The sequence below is a fragment of the Epargyreus clarus genome, unplaced genomic scaffold (assembly GCF_041222505.1).
Source record: "Epargyreus clarus isolate Ecla_fem2 unplaced genomic scaffold, WU_Ecla_fem_2.2 ptg000024l, whole genome shotgun sequence".
In the NCBI taxonomy this organism is placed as follows: Eukaryota; Metazoa; Arthropoda; class Insecta; order Lepidoptera; family Hesperiidae; genus Epargyreus; species Epargyreus clarus.
This window is the reverse complement of record NW_027332231.1, coordinates 13,635,020-13,650,709: the sequence shown is the minus strand read 5'-3', so window position 1 is coordinate 13,650,709 and position 15,690 is coordinate 13,635,020. Positions and strand designations below refer to the sequence as shown.

At 35.7% G+C, this 15,690-nt stretch overlaps 1 protein-coding gene and 1 non-coding gene across 2 annotated transcripts; one reads left to right on the top strand and one right to left on the bottom strand.

Annotated features, from left to right (window-relative positions):
* The first annotated feature begins 255 nt into the window (after positions 1-255).
* LOC140752061 (nose resistant to fluoxetine protein 6-like) lies at positions 256-10,415 on the top strand. Its single transcript, XM_073086208.1, has 12 exons — positions 256-641; positions 3,610-3,749; positions 4,319-4,667; positions 4,914-5,019; positions 5,128-5,215; positions 5,605-5,771; positions 6,181-6,369; positions 7,019-7,189; positions 7,539-7,683; positions 7,905-8,091; positions 8,412-8,554; positions 8,994-10,415. The coding sequence occupies exons 1-12, from the start codon at positions 551-553 to the stop codon at positions 9,129-9,131; spliced, it is 1,914 nt and encodes a 637-aa protein (XP_072942309.1). The 5' UTR covers positions 256-550; the 3' UTR covers positions 9,132-10,415.
* A 512-nt stretch (positions 10,416-10,927) lies between these two features.
* On the bottom strand, positions 10,928-10,999 carry TRNAD-GUC (transfer RNA aspartic acid (anticodon GUC)). The gene has a single exon. It is a non-coding gene; the product is annotated as a tRNA-Asp (tRNA).
* Between the last annotated feature and the right edge of the window lie 4,691 nt (positions 11,000-15,690).

Below are 15,690 nucleotides of genomic sequence, written 5' to 3'. Positions count from 1 at the left end.
TTCTACAACATAAAATACTTAAGTAAGAGGACTGTTATACTTAATGTTATTATAAGACCGGTCTATTTGAAGGTGGTAGAACCCTTTGTGGTTCGACTCCGCCACACTTATTTCTACCTAATAACAGCTGTGTTAGGCGCTGTTGTGTTCCGGTTTGAAAGGTGTGGTAAGGGAGACAGACTTTTCCGAAGCGTTCCAGCTTAGTCCTCAGGGGTAGCGGCGCATCTGTGGCCGACCTCAGGTGGGAATATCTAATCCTATCTGGGCTTTATTACGGATGTCCATGGGCAGCAGTGGCCACTTACCATCAGGTAGACTGCATGCTCGTCTGCTACTCCTATATTATAAAAAAAATATACTATATATATGAATGTCTTTGAATGTAATGTATGTTAAATTTAACTTTGCATAAAACACCCAAATCCCACCTCTTAAACGCAGCTTACGTTCTCTTTAGTGTCAACGGAGACGTCTTTATAAATTAATGATTTTTTAAGAATCATTTGATAGTTGGTGTCGCAGTGTTCTAGTTAAAGGTACTTAAATATTAATGTTTATAAAACATCGAAAAATGTGGCTTATATTGTATTTACTGCAGTTATTGTTTAGTTTTTCTTCAGCTGTGATCTATCATTTGAATGGTGAGTTTTCTAATCCGTTTCTACGCCCGTTATTTATATAAATGATTAACATTTTAAATGTTTGCCTACAGATTAGAATTTTTTTAGTAGGTAGTCACAAATTGTCAAATTTCGTTTGGCAAGCAAGAATTGGGTAGTTTGCTTATTATTAATCATTAACGTTTATTAGTGTAACAAATTTTGTTACAAATAATAAATAACAAATGTAAAATTACAAATTCATTTATGTTCTTGCTTAATTTTAAATAATATTTGTGTTCGAATTTGACCATGACTGGATACTACTGTCCATCGGTATTTGTAGTATTTTGTAGTTAACTACATAAAGGATTAGAATTTTTTATTGACTAGGGGGAAATCTTCAGAAGGTACCCGAGGCCGTGGGAGCGACGCCGGGTTACGTGGGACTTTTACCGCACTAAAACCTCACCGGTGGCCGTCCTCGTCTTTCGTGGAGAACTCCGGGATCTCCAACGGAACACAACCGGAGTCCTCCTAACGTGATGCCGATCTATCGGGCTCTGCCCTGGGGGGAGCAATTTACGCTCCTCTTACATCCCCTGGTGATTACAGCGATATGCGACCACACATACCGCCGTCCTTCCCGGGGTCGCTTGCTGGACGGTTCGAACACCCCCTTTTGTCCTCCGGAAGTTTCCAGGCGCTTAATTACCATGTGAAAGTCGAACTCATACTTAACGGGTTCCGTAACTCTATGATATATTTACCACTATATATTTTTCCAATATTTTGATATTTGTTATGACATCCGTCTTAAAAGTACATGCGTTGTAATAATTATAAAAGTCTACCTTTTACGGGTAGCTAGACAAACCAAAAATAGAGTAAATATCGGTTTCTTGTATGGGGGATACCCCCACATTTTTATTACCTAATATATTGTTTTAGCAGCTATAGAAATAAACATTCTGTAAAAAAATGTCAGTCTAAGTCTCTATTTATTACGGTTCAAGAGAGAGCACCCTGTGATACAGGGACAGACGGACAGACTGCGAAGGCTTAGTAGTAGAGTTGCGCAAAATGTATCACTAAAGTGAAAAGAGTGATATATATCTTTTGAACTCAGTGATATATATCACTCTTTTAGCTCAATAGCTCACTTTAGCTCAGTAGCTCTGTAAAGATATAAGCGACAAAAATAAAACACGAAGACTTAAAATTAGTAACGATGGAAAAAAGTTTTATAAAATTAAATGACTTACTTACACATTAACAGACACAATAGTCTGCAAGACAAAATTGTTTTGACATTTTTGATTCTTATAATTAATACAAAACTAGCAAGAAATTATATATGAATTATCACAGCCAACGCTATTTGTATATCCCGGTTTCCATGTTCTTAGCAATAAAATATTTTAATTTAGTGTTTAATACGTAACCGTAACTGTTATATATCTCAATCAACTCATTTGACTCGAATCAGGCTCACTACTCACTCTCAGTCAGTCGCTCATTTGACTCATCGCTCACTCGCGAGCTAGTATAACACTGTTGAGTTGAAGAAGATCTTATATCCGGAATCGTTTGAATCTATGAACTAAACCATGTGATGCGGATATAAAGATATAATTCAAATCCGTCGGAGTTGATGAGTGATTAGCTCTTTGGTGAAGATATATATCTTTTATATCACTCACTCGCGAGCTACACAATTCTACTTAGTAGGCTTAATAGGGTACAGTTGTTACTGTACAACCAGTAGTAGTTAAATCCATTTTTTTTTACGAGGACGAAACTTTCAAAAGGTATCCCACATAAACGTAATCCCACATAATCTGATCCGTGGGAGTGATGCCCGCGCCAGGGTATGTGGGATTTTTACTGCATTAAAACCCCGGTGGTCGTTCTCAACGCTTATTGGAGAACTCCGGGATCTTCAACGGAACACATCTGGAGTCTTTCAAGCACTATGTCCCGATCGGGCTCTGCCTTGGGGCAGCCATTTTTGCTCCTCTCACACCATGATCGTGTATACGACGGTATGCGACCACACGTAACGTCGTCCTTCCCGGGGTCGCTTGCTGGATGGTTCGGCTCAAACTCTTGCCGCCTGCAATCCCAGAAGCCCCCTTTTAGTCGCCTCTTACGACAGGTAGCCCTATTCTAGTCCCGAGACTACAGTAATAAGTAGATGAACACCACAAAATGATTTCATTGATGATTGTTGATGTTACGTTTAAAAACGTATTTAATGTCAAAATGTTGTGATAAGTTATTTGTTAAATTATGCTCACAACTAAGTAATTAGTAACTTATGCGCAAATTATACAATGATTAACGACAATACTAATACCTGTAAACCAGTCTTTATCAATGTATGTATATATGGAATAATAAAATCAATTTGTTTATATAATTAATAAACATCTAATGTGTTTTAATTACCTCTGTTACTCTAATTTGACTTTATTATTGTATATTATAGTCATATGCATGTTTAAATCATTGTATTTGTAATTTGTACTTGAGAAACAAAACATTAATAGGGAAATATGGTTAAAATACCACGGAATTTAACGTTACTATCAAGGTAGACCACAACTCACACGTAACCCTAAAACTTTATCGTTAAGGTGTCGTAAGTTTTATTTTCCATAATATTAAGTTTTCTTCATTAGGGCCGTGATAGCTTAGTAGTTAAACTCCGCTTCAATTGGGAATTCCAAGGTACGAATCCCAGGCACCTCTGGGGTTGATTACCGATGTTCATGGGCGGAGTAGCCACTTACCATCAGATGGACTGCATGCTCGTCTGCTATTCCTATATTATTATATAAAAAATACAATATTATATATTTAAACTACAAAAAAATATATAAAGAAATTCAAAATATTTCATGATCGCGTAGCGGAGCGCTTACCATACCGGCCCGACGCAGTGCTCCGGTTTCTTTCCCCGGCCAGACAGATATTTGAATGAAGCAATTGATCGTCTTTTTTTCAGATACCGAATATGAACAGATGCCGCCCCTGTTTGATTTAAATGTATACGATTCCTGTTTGCGGCAAACTGGTGGAGTCTACTGCGTCGCAAGATTCAATTTGCTTGACGGACAAAATAATAAGCTAATGAATCTTATCCGGGTAACTGTGATGAAATAATTAAATACTGACGACTTTAACTATGGATTGAAATGCTTTACTTATTTTATAAGCTTTTATTTAAATTGTATCGTTAGTTCGTATGCATGCAGGGTCAAATCTTGCGACTGAATTTTAAACCAGATAAACTTAAACGATTGAGTTGAATTCTTGCATAAATGTTTGGTTTAGATGACAATGTGTGATAATGTCATGTAAAATCCAACATGGTCGCTCCGAGATGGCGGACCAAATATGTTTAATGCATTAAGTTAAGATTAAAACTACTTCGCAACAATCCGCTACAAATATGTATGATGGTATATATTTTCTAACCATGCAGTATGTACTACCCTCCCTCCCACAAAGGATGCATGCAGATGCAAAAATTAAAAATATACATCACCATACATACCACTACCTACAAGTGTTTCGCTCCAAAACAGAGTATCATCAGGGTATATAAGGGTATATAAGGGTTTTCTCGGCAGAATACGAAAGTTGAAGTGACGTTCCCACTCATGATAAGTTTGTTTTTAAACCTTTTTATTTAAATTTCCTTTTATTTTCAGGAATATTCCGATCACACGGTAAAACACTACAACCATTCGTATTTAGAGAGAGGTATATGTGTTACCAAGTCTTGTAAAAAGTTTCTCAAAGATCGAACCTTACAAAAACAAGTGGACCTAGAAGAGATCCTTGAGGAATGCCTGAATGAAACTATTAGTAGGGACTACGGCTTACATGTTAAGCTTGATAATATTTATAATTGTGACAAACATGGTCAAACTATACAGAAGGATGCTAGTGATTGGCTGGTGGCTTTAATAATTACTGTTTTAATAACGATGAGCATCATCGGAAGCCTTTACGAAATCTTTTTAAATAAAGTTGCTCGAGAAAAGAATTGCTGGAAAGGTAAAGGCCTGTTCTATTATTTTTCAAATGTAAATATACTTAATATTTTGTTCTTATCAAGTGGCTTCATAACTGAAAGCTCAGGCTTTCAGTCATGACTAAGCCTCCTTGGGAGGACAGGAGTTCCCTATCACCATTAAGAGGAACTCCTATACAAATCTACATGTTTTTAAATCTACTGGCTTATAATATGATTTTAAATAAGTTAGTAATAAGTCTATTAAGTAGATATTGTTCTGATTGCAGGAAATCAGTATTTGCTAAGTTTTTCACTTAACCGTAATTGGAAACAATTAACGAGACCAACGGAGAATCCGCAATTGACAAAACTAAGAAGTCTGTACAGTGTGAAGTAAGAAATTACTATTATATGCTATCGTAATAAACTGAGGAAATCTAATGTAGCTTGAGTTTCATTGATATTGAAATACATAAACTATTGTTTTTTTTTTACTTTCAGGTGTATAATAACATTTCTTATGGTCATCGCTCATGTTATGTGGGTGAACTCAACTGGCTTTACAGATAATCCTCATGATTTTGAAAAGGTAACACATGCTTGATCATATTTCGCAGCTGCACCTGAATAAGTTTAATAGAAGAAGCAGATGAGAATGCAGTCCAAGTAAAAGTCACCGTCGTTAGTCATGGACATACCAACTTCTTAGGAAGGTTTCTACCAGCTAAGATGGTAGCCTCATATGCAAATTCTCAAAACAAAAAAGTATTTTATTTTGTACCTACTGCCATATTGAAAACATTAAGATCATAGATATCACTGCACTTTATGAAAGAATTTACCGTATAATTATTTTAAGTAGCAACTACAGAGCCTACAGCGTAAAAAATAAAATTTAGTAGTATTACTTAGTTTTTGAACAAATTATCTTTTCTTATTTCTATTAATTTTATTATAGGATTTTCTTTTATATTACAGGCGTATGAAAGCACGTTATATCAATTGATATTCAACGGGATGATGATAGTACAGATTTTCTTTGTGTTATCTGGATTTCTGTTGGTGTACAACTTGTCAGTGCATTTAGAAAATCAGCTGATTTCATGGGCTCAGTACGGGAGAATATTATTTATGCGATGGTGGAGGTAAAACAACTTCGTATATTTTTTGTTATTTTATTGACCTTCAAATTTAGACCCTTAAGGATTGAGTTCATAAGCTTCGTAGTGCGCCGGGAGCACAGGAGTCATCAGCTTTTTCATATGACGAACATAAAGTATATTTTGTAAGTGAAGAGCTTTGGAACTCAATTTGTTGTAGCCTAAGGCAGTACGCTTAGGGGCGGCAAGATTAAATATATTTTGTTGCCGACAAATTGCAGAAATACACATTTGTATCTTTTGACGACATTTTTTCTGAAAAATCTCTATGGCTGAGTCACGCTTCTGTGGTGATGAGGCTATCGTTAGAATAATTAAAATGTAATAAAAATATTTTGTAACTCTACTTTTAATAACGATTGTCATGTAGCCTGACTATTTTGTATTTCTTTAGGCTCACTCCATCAAACGCAGTGATGTTAGCCTTCACAGCTACATGGCTTCGTCACGTTGGATCTGGGGCTTTGTGGAGGATGCGAGTGGCGGACAGCGTGGTGGCTGACTGCCGCGGATACTGGTGGTCGCATCTGCTTTATATAAACAACTACGTGTTGGAGAACAGATTCTGCGCTATACAGACCTGGTAATTGTAAATGTTAATAACATGACTTTGAATCGTCTATAGTTTGACTCCGGCGGCTCCACCGCCACACCTATTCTTGCCTATTAACAATAGTGTCAAGTGCTGCTGTGTTCTGGTTTGAAGAGTGTGGTAAGGGAGACTACTATTCCGAGGCGTTTCAGTTAGTCCTCTGAGGTAGCGGCGCATATGTGGTCGACCTCAAGTAGGAATATCTAATAATTTCTGGGGTTAATACATGTTAAAGCGGGGGCTGCAGCCGACCATGCCCAGACTCTCAAGCGTCGTAAATATAGTAATTTATTAGACAATTACTTGTTTGCGGCGCTTGCTTTAGAGACAATGGGTCCATGGTCATCTGACATGAAAAAATTCATGTCAGATATGTCGACCAAACTTGTCACTGCTTCCGGTGACCAAAAAGCTGGCGGCTATTTTGCACAAAGATTAAGTCTTGCCGTGCAGCAAGGAAACGCCGCCAGCGTTTTGGGAACCATGCCTCACACGGCAATTTTAGATGGCTTATTTTATTTATAATTTTCTTGTATATATTTTGTAAATGGGGTTAATTATACATATTATAAATACAATCAGGTGGACTACATGCTCATTTGCTACTCCTATATTATATATATACTTTTCAATATTTCAGGTATATCTCAGCCGATATGCAGCTGTTTGCGGTTGGCATAGCCGTGTTTCTAGCGATCAGGTCTCGTAGTAAAATTCTACCATTATCACTACTACTTTTATTGGGAACCATCTCCCCAGCTCTCCACGTGTGGTTACAAGACCTGGATGGATTGGTAATGATGACTCCTGAGTAAGTATTCTTTATTTGTTAACGAGGGGAGAACCCACTAAGGTACCCGCCGTGGGAGCGATACAGAGTTTTGTGGGATTCTTATCGCACTAAAATTATTTTTAGTACGATAATCTTATTTTGCTGCGCATCGAGATTTACAATTAATATAACTTTTGACTCGGAGGAGCTACGATATTCGTAAAAGTCATCAGCTGTTGTCAAAATCTATAGATTGTTTATAAAACATTGGTTTAAAGTAGAGATAGCGAATATACCTAATAAGGTGTTAGAATAAAAAATATCAAATATTATGTCTCATAAACGTACACTGTGACACCCCTTTTTTACTTATTATTTAAATTTTTAGGTTGTATCGTGCGCACTTGAGCGACACTTATTTTCTGATGCACATCAAAGGTCACAATAATCTAATATCATTTGTCATAGGGATGGCTACTGGATATTTAGTATACTATATGCAGAAGGAAAAAAAAGAACTTTTTAAGAACAAGGTAGGTAACTTCGTGAATATAAAAATATTTGGTTTCAGCATTTTAAGTAGGTAACTTAAAATCTAATAGCTCGCTCTAATTAGCGATTAACTTAACTTGAAAATTGAATTAGATCCCCAGTCTAAAAGTTGATCGAATTTTAATTTATAATCTAATATATGTGTGTCTTCAGTAGTTCATATATCTTGACTGATATTGCCACATATTTCTTCTCCCCGCAGATACTTCATTACCTGACCTGGTGCATCATACCCTCGATCCTCTGCCTCTTCCTCAGTGGAAGGGTGCACTACGCTGATGGAGAACGTCCTCACGTAGCCGTCAGGATGGCCTGGGCGTCCTTACACCGTCTGGCCATGGGTGGCATCGCCGCCTTCACCATAGTATCTTTGGTTATGAGATGCAATGGTAAGTTTAATTTACGTTAGTTTAATTTTTTTACAATATTCAGATTATTTTAAGCTGAAACCCAGTGTATATTTACACGTAGTCCTTTACGCTTTAAATGTGCGCTAAACGGACGCGCAAACAAACCACTAGCAGTCACCCATCCAACTCCCCACCGCGCCAGAAGGTGCTTAACTTTGTAGATAGGGTCTATACAAGCCGTTGGATGCCGCGTATTATTAAAAATGGTCATATACTTTTATTACTTCTATGAGTAAATATAAGTAATTACGTTGTGATGTAAGTAGTGTAAAATATCCCAAATAAACAATCTGTTTCAGACAAAATTAGCAATGTTTTGGAATGGAGAGGCTGGATGGTGCCAGGCCGTTTATCGTACAGCGTCTATCTGCTGCACATCAACTTCATCCACGTACTCCTAGGCTCCACTACACAGTTGGGACACGTTTCCTTCTATTACATGGTGAGTTAAGTAACCCTATTAGTTACCACAGTCACGTCGCGATCTAACATGTGGTGGTGTTTGTAAATGAAGTTTCGTATTCGCCCGAGAGTAAATTAAAGGAAACTATACGAAATATTTCAAAGAAGTTATTAATTATATTTTTTGCTTGTAAACGAGTTTCATTTTTCCAGAATTGACCTCTAAATGCCATCTGTTAGTCATTGTAGGAAATACCCGAAGCACTTACCTACAGTACTAAATAATGTAATTTGTGTTTACAGACATCCTAGTTTGAATAGTGTAATTAGCTTAACCCTACTTGGTGTGGATATATATGCTTTGGTACATAGATTACCACACTCACCAATGCTTTGACTGCATCGGGATGAAGATGATCACAAAAAACTAGGGTGTAAATTTTATGGCCTACTTATTTCTACCTATGCAATATTTCCAGGTTATCGTCCATTTCGGCATAGTGTTGATATCATTGATGGCTGCCCTACCCTTCTATCTGCTGGTGGAGGCCCCGATGACCACGTTGATGAAGAACCTAGCGAGCAGACACGACCGCATTGATGTGAAAACAAAATGAATAACGTACATGATGAGGAATAAAAGAAGATTGAAGCGAAGAAATGAATGAAGAGAACAATGAAAGAAATAAAAATCTCCCCGCCGCGCTCTAAATTTTCATTTATATTAATTTTTTAGTATTGTTATCATATTAGTCTATTACGGTTCAATAGATAAAGCGAAAAATATGGGCTTTTTTTGTAGCCTTTTATATTTATTTTATTCCGATTTAAGAGATAGAGCCCTGAGACAGTGTAAGCTTAATAATATGATTCTGTCTTTAAAAATACGTCTGTACCTCTTTGGATACGGAACCCTAAAAAGATTAAATAACATTCCAAGTGGAAAAAATACTGTAAACAAAGTATCGTTCTATTTAAGGCCAGTGGCCAGACAAAATTTAAAACGTAATGTCAGAAGCGGAAAGTTACAGATTGAAACAGTGATTGAACATTCCAAGTGGAAAAAATACTGTAAACAAAGTATCGTTCTATTTAAGGCCAGTGGCCAGACAACATTTAAAATGTAATGTCAGAAGCAGAAAGTTACAGATTGAAACAGTGATTGAACATTCCAAGTGGAAAAAATACTGTAAACAAAGTATCGTTCTATTTAAGGCCAGTGACCAGACAACATTTAAAATGTAATGTCAGAAGCGGAAAGTTACAGATTGAAACAGTGATTGAACATTCCAAGAGAAAAAATACTGTAAACTAAGTATCGTTCTATTTAAGGCCAGTGGCCAGACAACATTTAAAATGTAATGTCAGAAGGGGAAAGTTACAGATTGAAACAGTGATTGAACATTCCAAGTGGAAAAAATACTGTAAACAAAGTATCGTTCTATTTAAGGCCAGTGGCCAGACAACATTTAAAATGTAATGTCAGAAGCGGAAAGTTACAGATTGAAACAGTGATTGAACATTCCAAGTGAAAAAATACTGTAAACAAAGTATCGTTCTATTTAAGGCCAATGGCCAGACAACATTTAAAATGTAATGTCAGAAGCGGAAAGTTACAGATTGAAACAGTGATTGCATTGCATAGCAGTCTTTCAATTTAGGCGCATGTAACCAATTAACATTAACATTTAACCATAAAACTTAAACGAATACCAAGATGACGTGGAAGAGTGAAGGGTTATTTAAACTCACATTTCCGTACACATATTTAAACTTTAAATGTGATTGCATAGATGTAGATTATGATTTTTGTTATGTAAATATGTTTTTTCTGGCTTCCCAGTAAGGGCTTTAGTATAAGTCATGTTTGAAATAAAGTTTACGATTCGATAAATGTAAAAGAGTTTTTTAATTACAAAATAATATAGGCAATTTCCTTTACACAGTCTAATTTGAAAGAAAATATTATATTTTTGATAAATTTTGCCGCTCTAAGCAAGGAGTATATATTTTGCCGCTCTAAGCAAGGCGTCCGAGAGTACTAATTGATTTTCAAAGATCTGAAATACACATATAGTTTAGAAAACCTGATTTTGCCGCCCCACACAAAATATGCCGGCCGCTTCGCTTCAGGCGCTTCTGTGTTAACTAACATTTCCTATCTTTCTACCAATTTTTTGTGTGCTATTACAAGTAAATAATAATATTGTATTTTTTTATTTATTTACAATACAATTCATTCCATATTTCAACCACATGTTTTAATGCAACGCAATTGAACGAAACGTATCCATATATATTTTTCGTATTTTTTAATTTTAAAATATGAAATAATCAAACGAGAAATAATAAATATAAATGAATAATAAAAAAATATTTTATGAAATGCACAGAACAAAAAACAAAAAAAAGTCTCTCCGGCGGGGAATCGAACCCCGGTCTCCCGCGTGACAGGCGGGGATACTGACCACTATACTACCGAAGACTTATAGCTTACACCAAAAAATATACATACAAAGATTTAGAATGATTTAATGTCACAATATGAGGTTGCCTTTTTTTATTTTAAGGCTTTTTTGTTGTTTTTTTACATGAAATCTAAAAATGAGGATGGTAAAAAATACCTATGTTTATACTAACTTCTTGACTACTTTCATATCGTCCTACTTTCATGGCACACAATACTTAGGTACTAATCGAAAATAATAATAAACGTGGATATTATTATTAAGTAATATGCTTTTTTGTCTTTTTCTTTTATATATTTATACAAGACACCTACTAAACCTACTACCTACACCTACTAAAAATAATATCAAATTGTTTAATCCAATAAAAGAACATATAAAAAAGATAATATGGAATTTAGATATTAATTTAAAAAATGTATTTTACGAGTAGATGTTACTTTCATAATAAGAATTAAAATGATATATATTATTTCTAACGAAAAACTTGATAAACTTGTAATATTACTGCACTAATTTTGTACTCAGCGACATCTAGTATCAAGTTATGTTACTTAACACAACGCCATCTTGTGACTAACCAACTAACTTCAATTGAATCAATTGAAAATACTGCCATCTAGCGAACACATCCTAAACGAATAAAGTACGATGATCTACAAAGGCTGTCATGGAAGTTTTCTGTTGACTCTATCTATGCTTTATCACAAAATATTTATCTTTTTCTTAACAACAAAACAGGTGGTCATTCATTCTCAATTAAAATAATCTGCATAATTGTGCTATAAAATTTACATTCTCTGTAAAAATCGTTGTATGTATTACAATATGTTAATTACGTAGAAAGAAACTTTAATAAAATTATAAATCACGGATAAATATAGAGATAGCATCTTAATTGCTTGCATATTTTACAAAGTGCAAAGATAATTATAATAATTGTCGTCGACTGTTTTATGCAGAGTAACTTTTTTACTGAGAATGGATGGCTAAATACGAAAGAAGAGCAAAAATGCTTAAAAGTGCCACAAGGGGGCTGATTTTGATAAAAAGTATAGGCTGAAAGAGACTTAGGTATGCATGATCACCTCGGTCCAAGGTCCAAGGCTTCACGAATAACCCCTGTTCAATATGGAGTTACTAAGATGTCCATGGGCAGCAGTGTCCACTTACCATCAGATGCTATGGTGGCATGCTTGTTTGCTACTCTTCAATCTTATAACCAGAACCATTAGGTTTTTAAACAACATAAGTAGCTACTAAGGTACCTAGTTTTTATATATCATATAACTAATCGATGAGCGTGCAATCCACCTGATGTTATATAGCTACTGCCGCCCACGGACATCTGCAATCAACCCGAGACAAGACCATATTCCCACCTGACCGACCACAGTAACGCCGCTACGCGTGAGGACTAAGCTGGAACGCCTCGGAAAAATATATCTCTCTTACCACACCCTTCAAACCAAAAGCGCAGCGCTTACAACTGTTGTTATTAGGCAGAAATAGGTGTGGCGGTCACATCGCATTCTGACCTTGTTTTGACAGTTATAACTTTTAGTTAAGTAATTATTGCATTTCCATAAAGTAAACTAAGAGCCTTTATTATAATTGTAGCGCTGTGAAAGTTACGAAACCATGAATTAGTTAAGGCACCAACAGACGGTAGAAGTTACACGCAGCGATTAAACGCTATACGCACACGTTCGAACGCCGTTTGCAATAAATCATCATCGTACGCAGGCTTCTTCATGATGTCCCTGTAGTACCGGAACCACAATAGGGCTACGGTATCCCCTGGCTGTCGTAAGAGGCGACAAAAAGGGGGCTTCCGGGGTTGCGGGCGGCAAGAGTGGGAGCTCGAACCGCCGGCCAGCGGCCCCGGGAAGGACGACGGTATGTGTGTTCGCATACCGTCGTACGCACCAGATTTTATTTAATTTGCAATTTAATTTGCAACAAAGAATGCTTATATTTTTTTTTATCTGATAAATAGTTTAAGAGATATGTCGTAAAAACCATTTCAACTCCTATTTTCAAGATGGCGGCCGTGGGACAAGGGTGGCGACCCCACAAACTTGGTTTTAGCTTTACACTGACCCCCTCTACACTTCAAAAAAATAAAATTGCGTCCTCTAAAAAACGCAAGCGCATTTAAATGCAACAACGTTATTGTAGATTGTTACCTAATTAAGCACCTATTTTATAATGAGCACATTAATATTTGAGAACTTTTTAACTTATATTTAAACTTCATATTTTGGTGATGATGGCATCACTACTTCTTTATCTGAAGATTCAGGTGCGCAGCATGCTGGCTTGTGGATTTCATCATACCACTTAATATATCAGGAACCTCTTAGAGCTTAGTGTACTTCAGGTACTTCAGGAACTTCAAATAAACGCTTTCTACACTCACAGCCCCACACTAGGATTCCCTGTATCGTGGGTACTATGGACACACACAGAGACAAATACACAAACACCCAGACCCAGAATCAGAAATCTAAATTCATCGTTTAGAAATCTGTCTGGCCGGGGATCGAACCCGGGACCATCCGCGCGTCAGACCGGCATGGTGACCGCTCCACCACGCGGGTCGCAGGGTAGAAACCCTGTTACCCAGGTCTACAGGCGGCTGTGGTCACTTACCTTAAGAGAGCAACATCTACTAGCTCTATTATGTATGAAATATTTGTATAATACGGAAGATTTTTTACCAAGACAGACACAGAAAAACGTATTTTTTTCTTTCATAATATGGAATAGCAGACGAGCATGCAGTCCACCTGATGGTAAGTAGCTACTGCCGCCCATGGACATCTGTAATCGACCGTAGATAGGATTAGGTATCCGTACCGTAGGCAGAGGACTAAGCTGGAACGACTCGGAAAAATATGTCTCTGTTACCACACCCTTCAAACCAGAACACAGCAGCGCTTAATGGCCATGTGGGATTTAAAGCCGAGAGATTCGTGCAGGCCTTATTTTATCAAACATGAAATACTCACATTGCCATCACTCTACATTTTTGAATGCGCCATTTTCATACGAACGAACAGCGAAAAGTTTCGATTTATCCCAAGAGCACGCCACAAAGATATGTTGTGCTGCGGCTTGTGCGCAATCCCAGCAAAAAGTCTTGGTTTCAAAAAAGTTTCTTTGCAATATATTGCAATATATTTACAATATATTGTGTATAATAAAATTCCAATAAAAATACGCAATATTGAGGAATTTATAAGTTTTAAAAGAAATTTAAAAACATATTTAATTGACAAATGTTTTTATAGTCTAGTCCAGTTTCTCAACAACGGTGACGAATAGTTACATATGATTATTTGCTGAGTGGTCTGAAATGTTTTGGTCTTAACATTGAATTATAAATACAATAATAATCTACTATTGTCCACTGATGCTCCTTTGACATTTTCTATTGTGATACCACTGACATTATTCATTTTTATCTTTATGTGACATTTTATTGTTATTGACCAATGTTATTGACATTTTATCTTATTAACGTTTTAATAATATTGGAAATTAGTATCTACATGTTAATAATTTGAACTTATAAAATGCGACTTAAAATCATATTTGTACGCCATTTATGGCAGAATGAGCGAAAATTCTCGACTATAACACCAATGTATGCACCTTATTCTACAAATAAATACGTTTGTATTTGTATTTGTATTTATCTCTGCTGTTATGAGGCAGAAATAGGTGTGGCGACGGTGCCGCTGGAGTCGAACCACAAAGGGTTCCACCTCCTTCAACTAAGCTTATCATATTCACCAGGGTGATCAGGGAAATTATAGAAATATAGTAATTTGTTTATTAAATAGGTATGCCTACATGGAAAATGACAATTTGTTTTACATCTGATTATAATAGAATAATTTATCTTTGTCCACATTTTTTATTTTTATTTGAATATTTTTTATTGGATCGGTAATATTCTATGTATATGTATGTATGTATATGTATATGTATGTATGTATTCTATGTATTATATTTAAAGTGTTTCTTACATATATTATTATTATAATTTTATTAATAATTTGATTTGACTAATAGATACTTAAATATTGACAATTGTTAAACAATTCAAATTTTAAATAATGATAATTAATGAATATTATAAGTAATGAATAATCTATGTCGAACACAGTTGACTACATTTACTAATGAAATTTATAATTATGAGCTTAGAGACGTTTAGTTAAAAATAACGGACACCTTTTATACTTATATTTAAATAGTATAAACACGTCTGCTTGTTATATCATAAAGAAATCTTAAATAATAACTAAACGAGCAAATATACCGTACTTTTAAGAAAAACACTTTGTACAACTATATTTTTTACTACTGACTCTTGAAAAAGGAATATAAATGTTTATTATTTTTAATAACAAGTCATGCTTTAATCCTAAGTATTCTATACCTACCTTCTAAGTACCGTATTCTATCTTATATCGATGCCGTTACAAGCTAAAAATTATTGACATAAGGTTGATGTCTACTATCCATAGTTTTGTGTCCACTATTTAATCGAACGTGGAGGGTATTTTTGTTTTAATTGTATGGGAGTAGCAGACGAGCTTGCAAATTACCTGATGGTAAGTGGCTACTGCCGCCCATGGACATCTGTAATCAACCCCAGATAGGATTAGATATTCCTACCTGAGGTCAGCTACAG

Coding starts and splice junctions, on each gene's coding strand:
- LOC140752061 (XM_073086208.1), top strand. CDS start 551: ATGTTTATAAAACATCGAAAAATGTGGCTTATATTGTATTTACTGCAG. Junction 4,668..4,913: donor AGAAAAGAATTGCTGGAAAG/GTAAAGGCCTGT, acceptor TTCTGATTGCAG/GAAATCAGTATTTGCTAAGT. Junction 6,370..7,018: donor TTCTGCGCTATACAGACCTG/GTAATTGTAAAT, acceptor TCAATATTTCAG/GTATATCTCAGCCGATATGC.